The sequence below is a fragment of the Myotis brandtii genome, unplaced genomic scaffold, assembly GCF_000412655.1.
Source record: "Myotis brandtii unplaced genomic scaffold, ASM41265v1 scaffold138, whole genome shotgun sequence".
NCBI classification, from domain to species: Eukaryota; Metazoa; Chordata; class Mammalia; order Chiroptera; family Vespertilionidae; genus Myotis; species Myotis brandtii.
The window spans coordinates 153,139-164,239 of record NW_005354915.1 but is presented as its reverse complement, the minus strand read 5'-3'; the positions used below and the strand labels follow the sequence as shown (position 1 = coordinate 164,239).

At 55.2% G+C, this 11,101-nt stretch overlaps 1 protein-coding gene across 4 annotated transcripts in view; it reads left to right on the top strand.

Annotated features, from left to right (window-relative positions):
• CENPM (centromere protein M) overlaps positions 1 to 7,570 on the top strand; it is an 8,118-nt gene extending 548 nt beyond the window's left edge. For 2 of the 4 annotated variants that reach the window (XM_014535097.1, XM_014535099.1), the window contains 4 exons: positions 3,599 to 3,706; positions 4,803 to 4,882; positions 6,135 to 6,226; positions 7,224 to 7,570. In XM_014535097.1, the coding sequence (XP_014390583.1) occupies positions 3,599 to 3,706; positions 4,803 to 4,882; positions 6,135 to 6,226; positions 7,224 to 7,364 (421 nt within the window). In that variant the 3' untranslated portion in view covers positions 7,365 to 7,570. The remainder of the gene's footprint in view (positions 1 to 3,598; positions 3,707 to 4,802; positions 4,883 to 6,134; positions 6,227 to 7,223) is intronic. The other 2 variants (XM_014535098.1, XM_014535100.1) reach the window with 1 other exon arrangement.
• The last annotated feature ends 3,531 nt before the right edge of the window (positions 7,571 to 11,101 follow it).

Genomic DNA, 11,101 nt, shown 5'->3' with positions numbered 1-11,101 from the left:
GCCCCTTCACCATCCCTAACTGCGCGGTCAGCCTCGCCGACCCTGCCCGCCTCTGGTAGAGCCGGGTCCAAGGTATCCTCCATCACTTGTTCTCTTCCTCTAACACTTGTCACCGTAAGACATTTCCTTGTCACTGTTCGTTTCCTTGTGTCCAGTCGACCAGGCCCTGGACCCCAAGGCCAGTCCCTTGAGGGCAGGGACTGACTTTCGTGCTCTCGTGACTCCTAGTGTCCTGAGCCGTGTAGATGTGCCCTCCAAATCTGGAGAAAAAGTGACCAAGGAAGTATGCTTTGTTTTCCTTCTTCTCACTGAGGGGAAGTAGAAACCGCTGCTGAGGGAGTCAAGCGACTAGGTCTGTGGGTGTCGTTTGCTGCAGGTGGTCTGCAGGTGAACGGTGACTCTGAGATGAGCTCGGGGTGCAGGATTGAGCTAAGAGAAGCAGAGGGCTACTGCTCACTCAGGTGTGTAGCAAAACCTCCAAGGCTCTCATGGCTTTTATTTGGGGAGTACAGCAAGTAAAATGGTAAACCAGGCATGCCTATGAGATCATCTGAGCTAAGTTATACATTAAACTATTAATTTCCTATATTATATAAAGACCCTTTTAACCTGCAGCAGTATACCCTCCCTTTAACTTTCCATGCCCTCATGGACCCAAGGAAATTCTGCCTCGGAACAATAAATCTTGCGTGCAAGACTTTGTTCTGACGTGGCCCGCTTGCAGGCCCCTGCCTTTTCTTGGCAGAACGTCCTCTTCTAGTTAACTTCATTCTACTTGACCGGCTACATTTGCCCTGATGGGAAGGTAAGCTCCAGGTCCATGCTGAAGGGGAATGACCCAGATCTAAGGGCATTCCCTCCATGGGAACTGGAAATGGCCCTTGCCAGGTAGAGCAAACCTGCTACCGCACTTTAATGATCTCTGATGAGGGAACATCATCTTTTTCTTCCAAATATCTGTGCTTTACCCATCTTGCCAGTCTCTCGGGCCCCAGAACGTCAAACACAACCAACAATCCCAAAGCCATAGCTTAGAAATAGGAAAGGATTTTTAAAAAGAATTCATTTCATTGGTATCAGGGCAAATGGAAAATGTGGACAACATTGCCTGCATTGAGTAAGATGGAAAGGAGTGTCATGGAGCCCTAGCCGGTTTGGCTCAGTGGATAGAGCGTCGGCCTGCAGACTGAAGGGTCCCGGGTTCGATTCCGGTCAAGGGCACATGCCAGGGTTGCGGACTCCATCCCCAGTGAGGGGCGTGTAGGAGGCAGCCAATCAATGATTCTCTCTCATCATTGATGTTTCTCTCTCTCCCTCTCCTTTCCTCTCTGAAATCAATAAAAATATATTTAAAAAAAAAAAAAGAAGTGTCATGGAAACCCTTGCCAAAAAGGGTAAGGATTCACCTGACATGCAGAAATCTGATGAAGAACCCACTCTGGAAAAAGAAGAAAGCTCCTTTTTGAGTATTTTGTGGATTGGGAAATTTAATAAGAACCTGAGTTTTTAAGAGTCATTCAGAGACCAAATAATAAAACAACAGAATGAGAGGAAAAGGGAGGTTGCTGAGCTAAGGGCAAAAAAGGACCAAAAATAATGCCATACGGGATCTAACAAATAGGAACAGCAAGGGTCAGAATAGGTGCAGTTGAGCACTTCATTGCCTACAAAGAGGAAAGATTTGAGAAAACCACAGAAGTGTTCAGCGAAGATGTAATAGAAGAAAACTCCCCTGAAATGAGCGAAGAGTTTAATTTTTCCATTAAAAAGGGAATATAATAAAGAATTTTTAAAAAGCCTGAAATGAGCGAAGAGTTTAATTTTTCCATTAAAAAAGGAATATAACAAAAAAGAATTTTTAAAAAAGGAATATATATCTTATTCCAGGAAAAACAGACACAGCATTTGTGTCAAGTTGAACTGTTGAACTTAAAGGGTAAATGATTCTTCAGACTTTTCGCAGGAAAGGCAATCACCTACGTGATCATCCGCTCATTCCGTTGCCAGATATTTCCAGCTTCTGCATTTGGAGCCTATGGCAGGTTTCGGAATTGCACTTTTTGACCTTTTGTGGTTGTGTGGAGCCATGTGACTAGTTCTGGCCAATGAGTTAAGAGCAGAAAAATGATCGGCTCTTTATTGGTGAGCTATTTAGTGGACAGTGAGACCCTCCTCAGAAGGCTTTGTCTCTCCCATGGCGACCAGCAGGGTTCCAGAGTGGCCGCTTGGTCAGCCTAGGTCCAAGGTTATAGCTAGAGCAAAATGTAAACATATACTAATAGCTCTCATGTCTCATAATGGAGACTCAAGCTAATATAGATAAAATTGAAACATATAGTTTCAAATGATAGCCCTAACCGGTTTGGCTCAGTGGATAGAGCGTCGGCCTGCAGACTGAAAGGTCCCAGGTTCAATTCTGGCCAAGGGCATGTACCTTGGTTGCAGGCACATCCCCAGTAGGAGGTGTGCAGGAAGCAGCTGATCGATGTTTCTAACTCTCTATCCATCTCCTTTCCTCTCTGTGAAAAATCAATAAAATATATATTTTTTAAAAAATGATAACAAGTTATTAATTTTTTTCTTAATTCAGTTCTTTCAGGAAACAACCTTTGTGATTAAAAAATAACATCTAAGTTCATGTATTTTTTCAGTTCAGCTTTAGTTATTTTGCTTTCATTAAATGCAAATTAAATTAATACTATTATCCTATTTTTAGATTATATTTATTCTAGTGTCTGAATGTTGTGTACATGAAGAGATGTTTAGAAAAATGCTCTAAAGTTCACTAATGGTAATTTCTAGGTAACTGGACTTTGTGGTGTTTTTGTTTGTTTTTTAAATATATTTTTATTGATTTCAGAGAGGAAAGGAGAGGGGGAGAGAGAGAAATATCAATGATGAGAGAGAATCATCAATTGGCTGCCTCCTACATGCCCCCTACTGGGGGTCAAGCCCGCCACCCAGGTGTGTGCCCTGACCAGAAATTGAACTGTGACTTCCTGGTTCAGGTGGCCACGCTCAGGTGACCACTGAGCCAGACCAACTGGGCAGTCCTTTTTGATGTTTCCTGAATTATAAGGTAGGTGATGGGAGGAGCTGGGTAATAGGAATACATGGAAATGGGCAGAAATCGAGGGTTCCAGAAAAACCTTCAGGTGGGTATCTGACCACCAGGGACCAAGTCCAGGAGAACGATGAGGTGATTTATCCAAGGTCACACAGCTGGTAATTTGCAGAACTGAGATTTGAACCCCCTTCTGTCACACTCCAACGGAGTTCAGTCCCAGCCCCTAATCTTCACAGTTCAGCACCCGCCTCGGAGCCTGGCCTCCCTCCCAGCATGCAGTGTAGCTTGCTAGCCCCATGCCATCTTCTACCCAAAACTCCGTCTTACCAAGGCGGCTACTACACAGAACTCCTTTCTGCCAGAGGAGTCGGAAGAAAGTCATCTGGGTGGGACCAGCCCTGCCCTGCCCCGCCCCGCCCCTCTGCTCGCCAGAGGAGTCTTGCCCAGGAGGCATCAGGTGAAGAGGTGAGGCGCCTCTGACTGCATGTGCTGGTCACGGGAATGTGGGTGCATGGATCTTTAGTCCTGCAGTTTCTTGTTTTCCAGCCACTTGGCACATTCCCTCCCTCTGCCCTCCGATGTGAATCGCCCCCGAATTGACCTGATTGTGTTCGTGGTCAACCTTCACAGCAAATACAGGTGAGAGCCAGACGATGGGGCTGTCGGGGCTCAGGTGGCCCTCCCTGGCTTAGGGACAGTGACGTCACTTATGATGGGAAGGAGAGGAGGCAGGGAGAGGCTGCCTGGGGTTAACCTAGACCAGTGATGGCGAACCTATCACACACGTGTCAGAGGTGACACACGAACTCATTTTTCTGGTTGATTTTTCTTTGTTAAATGGCATTTAAATATATAAAATAAATATCAAAAATATAAATCTTTGTTTTACTATGGTTGCAAATATCAAAAAATTTTTATATGTGACACGGCACCAGAGTTAAGTTAGGGTTTTTCAAAATGCTGACAACGCCGAGCTCAAAATGTTCGCCATCACTGACCTAGATGGTGAGGAGGGGGAGCCGTGGCCAGTGCAAGATGTTTGAAAGACACTGATAAATCCTAGCAGTGTCACCTGTCATTTAGCTAATGCGCTCTGAGGTCTACTCTGTCCCTGACAGCGGGCACAGAGATGAAGGGAACAGACCCCTGACCTCAGTGTGCTCCTGGTCCATTGCAGGAGGAGGCGGGGCTTCCGAACACTTGTGAGAGCCCACACCAGACCTCTGACGCTCAGGACTTAGTCAGGGTAGACTTTCTGGTGGAGGTGACACCTGATAGATGAGACGGCCTTAGCCAGGTTAAGATGGGAGTGAGCACCGTGTTCCAGGTGAAGAGTTCGTGTAAAACCAATAGTGTGTTTAGAAGAAAGACTTTTAAGGCCTGTGCGAGGTCAGGAGCCCAGTCTAGTGTGGGGCCATGGCAGTGGCAGCAGGAGTGGCCCGGCCTGGCCCCCCTGTGGAGCTGGCAACCCTGGGGACAGGACTGCAGCCGGCCTGTGGAGCGCAGAGGAAGGTCTGTCCTCTCCCTCCTGGGGGACAGCAGACTGAGGTGTAATTAAAAGTAGTTTGAAACAATGAAAGGACAAAGTATTGCAATACTCTGGGCAGAGTCCTGTCACCCCTCAGTCTCTGGCCGCTCTGGGATGGGATGAGAGGCGGGGCGGGGGGGGCGGGTGAGGAGGGCACTGCCTTCTCTGTTGTAAGGTTTGTTTTCTCGCCCGGGCCTGGCCTCCCAGCCTGCAGAACGTGGAGGAGTCCCTGCGCCACGTGGACGCCACCTTCTTCCTGGGGAAGGTGGGCTTCCTGGTCACAGGCGGTAAGTGCACCCTCGCCCGCCGAGGGCAGTGTGCCGTGCACCCTCCCTGCTGAGGCGCCGGGCTGATGGGAAGGACGGGCCTTGGCATCGGACCTGCTGTCGGTCTTTCTAAGAGCACATCTGAGCAGGTCACTCCGCGGAGCGGATTCTGCTGAGGTCATTGCTTGGAGTTGCCGAGTGGTTTTAGAGTAAAACCCAAACCCCTGTCAGGGCGCCGCGTGTTCGGCAGCGTGGCCTCTGCCTTCCCGCCCGCCTCACCTCCTGGCACCCTCCGCTCTGGTTCACCGGTGGCTCTCTGAGCAAGTCCTGCTGTCTCCGCGGCTGTTACGAACAGTGGGGACGGTGTCCGCTAACCTTCACTGAGCACCCACCGCCCCAGCACCGCTCTGAGCGCGTGTTTCTGTGTCACTAATCGTCACAAGCAACCCTTTGAGGCGGGTATCCTCTCTCCTTCGTAGCTGAGGAGACTGGTCAGGGGTGACGTAACCTGCCCAGGGCCCCATAGCTAGAGAGTGGTGGAGCTGAGATTCAGACCTAGATACTCAGTCCTGAGCCAGGCCGCTTCTCTCAGAGACGCTTCCTGTCTGTCTCGCTAACCCCTCTTCCGCGTCCTGGGGAAGGCCTCCCTGACCAGCCTGCAGTCTGGGCCCTGAGGGCCCCCATCCCGCACGGATGGTGTGTCTGAGCTGAACTGTGAGCCCCTTTGGGGGAGGGCCTGGCACAGCTTATTTTCAAAGGCATTGGTAGCCCTGGCCAGTGTGGCTCAGTGGTTGCCGTCATCCCCTGCACCAGGTTCCATTCCTGGTCGGGGCACATGCCCAGGTGTGGGCTCGATCCCCAGTAGCGGGTGTGCAGGAGGCAGCCAATGGATGTTTCTCTTTGTCTCTCCCTGTTCCTTCCCCCTCTCTAAAAAACTCAATTAAAAAAATTTTTTTTAATGAAAATAAAAAGCATTGGTGAATAAATGAGTGCCAGGTCACTCATGTATCGATTCACCGAGTCTCTATAGTGACTCGGTGGGGCTGCTACCATCCTCACTTTATAGATGAGGAAACCATGTTTCAGAGCCCTTTCCGCCTGGTCTGCTAACTTGATGATCTCGACCGCCCAGAGGAGAAGGTGGCAGGATTGTCACCCCTGACCAGTCAGAGACTGGGGCCCGGGGACGGGGCAGTGGGCTGCTTTGCCCAGGCCTCCTCAGTGGCCGCCGGCAGGTGGCGCTCACAGCATAGCACTCTGGGCTTCTTTGCAGCCGGGCGGGACAGCCACTGCAGCGTCCACCGGAACAGCGTGCTGAAGCTGGCCCGAGCCTACCGGAGCCCCCTGCTCTTCTGTGACCTGGAGGTGAGGCCTGGTCCCGGCGCAGGGAACGGGCAGTCGGCACTCAGGGGGCTGCTTGGAGGATCCCCGAGTATCGGGGATCAGGGGTTCTTCTGGAGCCCGTGGAAACCCTCTGATCTGAGAGTAGAACTCGGGGGATCTGTGGACTTGGGCAAGAAAAAATTACGTATTTTACTTTACTAACCTCTACGTGAAATTGAGCATCATGGGGGTAAGCAAGAGCCGTCGTGAGTTTTAGCAGAATCTGTGACTGTTGCCAAAGGAAATGGCAGGTGCCTGTGGGTGCTAACCTTGTGGTGGGTGGTGTCGTTCTGTGTGTGGCCAGTAGGTGGCAGGCCACGCCAGCCCTGGGCTACCCTGCGCTTGAGAACAGAGAAGGTCTGCGGCCTGCTGGCTGTTCCAGCCGCGGACCGCTGAGAACACAGACCTGGCTTCCCTCGGAGGGAGCCCCAGTGCGGACAGTCCGCACCCCTCCCACCCGTGTGGGCTTTCGGGGCACACGCCTCTGCATAATCAAGTTTGCGCCTCACCATAGTTTGAGGCCTTTGCGTGGCAAGAATTATCGCCCCATTTTACACATGAGGAAACCCACTCAGCGAGGCGTGGGATGCGCCCAGTGAAATGATGTTCTAGCCCGGCCCAGAGGGCCCTGTGCTGGTCCCTGAGAGCACAGATGAGTCAGGCATTGGCCCTCCTCTCAGAATGTAGTGAGCTGGACCGACACGTTGTACATGCACAGAGAAGGGCTCGTCGTCTCTGGGGTCCCCGCAGGGTGCTGGAGGGACTCGGAAGCTGAGATGGTGGAAGCTGCTTGGAGAGGTGTGCTGTGGACAGGGTCATGGCCGTGGACAGGGTCATGGCTGTGGACAGGGTCATGGCCGTGGACCGGTCATGGCCGTGGACAGGGTCATGGTGCACTGAGCTGTCCCCACATCTCCGACCCAGCCCCTTCAGGCAGCCTGTGTGGCCGCTCTGACCCTGCTCTCCGCTCTCCCCGCAGGTGGAAGGCTTTCGAGTCACCATGGCGCAGCGCCTGGTCCGCATGCTGCAGATCTGTGCTGGCCACGTGCCCGGCGTCTCGGCCCTGAACCTGCTGTCCCTGATGAGGAGCTCAGAGAACCCCTGCCTGGAGGACCTGTGAGGGCCTGGGCCAGGGGTCACTTCCCCACAGGACCCTAACTCTGTGCTTCCGCCGGAGGGCTGGGGGGAGCCCCACGGGTGGAGCAGCCCACCGCCCACGCCCTCTCCAGCGGAGCCTGTCTCTATCCATCGGACTCGGTCCACTTCCACTCAAGACTTCATTTGAACAAAGAGTCTGTGACTAAAAACAGCTAGAAATTCATTGGTCTCATCCACCGCTTTGATTTGCAGATGAACTGACTCAGAACACTCACGCGCAGGGTGGGAGGGACCCTGGCCTGACCCCACAACGGGCCTTGCTGTCCTTGGAGCCTCAGTTTCCCTGGGTGAAACGAGCTTGTTCTCGTCGCGCTGTGGGGACTGAATGAAATCTTGCTGTCCTTGGAGCCTCAGTTTCCCTGGGTGAAACAAGCTTGTTCTCCTCGTCGCGCTGTGGGGACTGAATGAAACGACAGCGGTGAAGGGCCCGAGCTGGTGTGCCCTGTGCTTGCTCCTGTGCGGATGATAAACTGTTAATGCTTCGCACGGGCCCAGGGAAGCATGATGAATGGTCACTAGTATTTGAATTTACCCAGAGCTAAGTTCACACCCTGGTGCAAACCCAGGACTGCACATGGGATTCCTCAGGGCGCGCGGGGAGTGAGAGGAGCTGGGTCTGGGTTGGCAGCGAGAGGCTGTGCGTGCCCACTGCCCGCCTTCTCCCTGGGGTCCGAGTAGAACCTGGGGACGTGCCGGGGCTGGAGTCAAACCCTGTCAGCCCGCAGGAGCCTGGGGGGCTGGGGGGGAGGTCTGCTGGGAGAGCAGGTCGAGGCTCCTTGGAGCGTGACAGCACCTCCACACCCCCACCCTCCTGCGCCAGGACCTGCCCTCCATCCTCGGGCATCAGGACGGCTCCTGCTTGATGCCCGGGCAGGGCCAGCACCGCAGGGCCAGCTCTGACATCAGCATCCCAGCCAGCGCTCGTGGTCTTCATTGAGGGGCCAACCTGGAGCTTATGAGGGTGGGGCCTGCCTGCCCCTCGCCGAGGCTTTCTTCCAGAACCAGCCCAGCGCCCACCCCTGCGCTCAGGTTGCACACACACCTGCCTGTGTCTGAGGCAGCCTCCTGCCCCGCCGAGCACCTCAGCTGCGGAGACTTCCGGCCGAGGCCCCGCTGTCCCGGACATCGGCGGGGCATGTCACGCTCCGCGGAGCTCTTCTCAGTCACCCGTCTCCTCCCAGCAGGCCTGCGAGCTTGCTGTTTCCCCATTTCACAGCGAAACCGAGACGTGTGATCAGAGGGTGTCCGCTGCCTCGGAGCCGGTCGGCGGCAGAGCCCACCTTGGCCGCAGCCCTCTGCTTTTCCTCCAGTTTTCTTTTTAATATATTTTTTAATAGTTTTTAATATATTTGTGTTGATTTCAGAGAGGAAGGGAGGGGGAGATAGAAGCATCAATGACGAGAGAGAATCACCTATCAGATGCCTCCTGCACGCCCCACACGGGATCGAGCCCGCCACCCGCATGTGCCCTGACCGTGACCTCCTGGTTCACAGGTCGAAGGTCAGCCACTGAGCCACACCCCCTGGCGCCAGTTGCTTTCTTACTTGGCTAACTGGTGAACAAAGGCCTGGGCGCCTGCTCGGCAAGCCCTGAACTGGGAACACAGAAGCGAGACGCTCCCCCGTGTGGGGGTCTGCCCCTCAGAACAGGACTGCGGGAGAGGCGAGCGGGGAAGGAGCTTGTGCCAGGAGAGCCAGGCGGGTGGAGACCAGGGGAGCTCCCGCCTCCCCCTCCCCCAGCCAGCGCGGGCACTTCCCTCGCCAGTCCCGGGCCATGTTTTCTTTGCCACCTGGTGCCCTTTAACGAGAGAAGTGGCATCTCAGCCGAGGACCTGGAAGCCGGCCAGGTGCTAGGGGCACATGATGCTGTGCCTGCTGCCAGCGCCTGCGGGGCTGGGACCCAGCGGCCACCTCGCCTCCCGTGGCGCTGAGCCCCCTCCCGCAGGTCACAGTTCTTTTGTCATCTGGGCCACCTGGCTGTGGGCAGCCCCCGGGCCTGTCGCAGGACTCACGTCTGTGTAGGAGCAGCCCAGGCCCAAGGATTCCGGCCCCGCTGGCGGCACTTCCACCTGCTAAGGCGGCAGGGCCTCCTGGTGAGGAGGGGGCGCAGCATGTCTCCCCCGGCCTCGGGCAGAGGAGGGCAGGCGGCGCCGCAGGGGAGGTGATGCAGTGGGAAAGGCCTGGCCTTCGTCTCACTCGGGGTCTGACCGACCTGCAGTGTCACCTGGTGCAGCCACTTCCTGTCCCTGAACCCCAGAGCCTCGAGGTTCTCGTGAGGCTCAGGAAACCCGAGGCTGACACCTGCCCCCGCCCCCGCCCCCCCCTCTCCGAGCTGTCCCGTGTCTGTCCGCAGACAGTGGCCCGAGGGTTGGCTGGTTGTGCCCAGGGCTGTGGTGGGCGAGGGGAGCTGGGGGTTCAGAGCTGAAGCCCTGCCGACGTTCACCCCACCCCCACAGCCTGTGCTGGGCCAGGCCTACCAGGCAGGACTCCGATACAAAGGGACCCTGTCCACGGTGCCCACTGGCGTCACCCCCTTCCCTCAGCCTCCCCTGGGGCCCTAGCGGGCAGGCAATGAGTCATTGTGAAAGGACTTTGTTCAGACACTTGCAGACCCGAGGGGTGGGGGAGGAGAGGCCCTGCACACCCCAAATCTGAGTCCCTCCCGAGTGTGACCCTATGGACTGGGGGCCTCTGAGGACCGGCTCTGGGAGGGACAGTGGATGGGCAGTCCCCAATGCCCCCGACCTGATGGGAGGCAGCCTTCCTTGGGGCTAAAGCCAAACGCTTGGGGGCGAGGGGGGTTTGACTGATGATGACCCTGCAAAGCCAAGGCCAGAGGGGTTCCCAGCACTTGGCTCCCCTCTACTATGCTCGGCTGCAGGCCCCTCCAGGGCCGTCCTCTGCTGAGAGGGAGAGGACCCCACAGACGTGTGTGGGGTGAGGGGTGCTGGGAGAGTTCGGGCCCCGGGGCTGCCTGGCTCATCCCTTATCCTTCTGAGCTTGCTTTCCTCTTTGTAAAGTAGAATCTAATGCCGCCTCCCCACAGGGGTGCGGGCACAGGGCCAGGCCAGTGGAGGGTGGTTCCATTCTCCTGTCAACTGTGTGACCCCCGGCCTCGCTGCTCCTCCCCAGGTGTCCTCAGGGTCACCCTCATTTCTGTTCCACGGTCTCGCCAGGCCCTCCCTGACTCCCTGGCACCCCTTCCCTCCTGAACTTTTTTTTAAAATATATTTTATTGATTTTTTACAGAGAGGAAGGGAGAGGGATAGAGATTTAGAAACATCGATGAGAGAGACACATCGATCAGCTGCCTCCTGCACACCCCACACTGGGGATGTGCCCACAACCCAGGTACATGCCCTTGACTGGAATCGAATCTGGGACCTTTCAGTCCGCAGGCCGACGCTCTATCCACTGAGCCAAACCGGTTAGGGCCCCTCCTGAACTTTTCTCCCAGGTTCTTCTCACCGACTAAAGGGCTTTGCTGTTTGGGTTTTGTCTCTGTGGTTCCCTGCTCTGTCCCCAGCACCTGGAGCAGTGCCTGAGCGTAGTAGGTCTCAGTGAGTATTTGGGAAGTGAGTGGAGGTGCCGGCGCGGGGGGGTCTGCCCTGCATCCCCACAGGGCCAGAGCCTGCAGGGGCCCGGGAGTTTACACGCACAACACCAGGCTGGGGTGAAAGGCCTTGGCGTGAGAAGAGG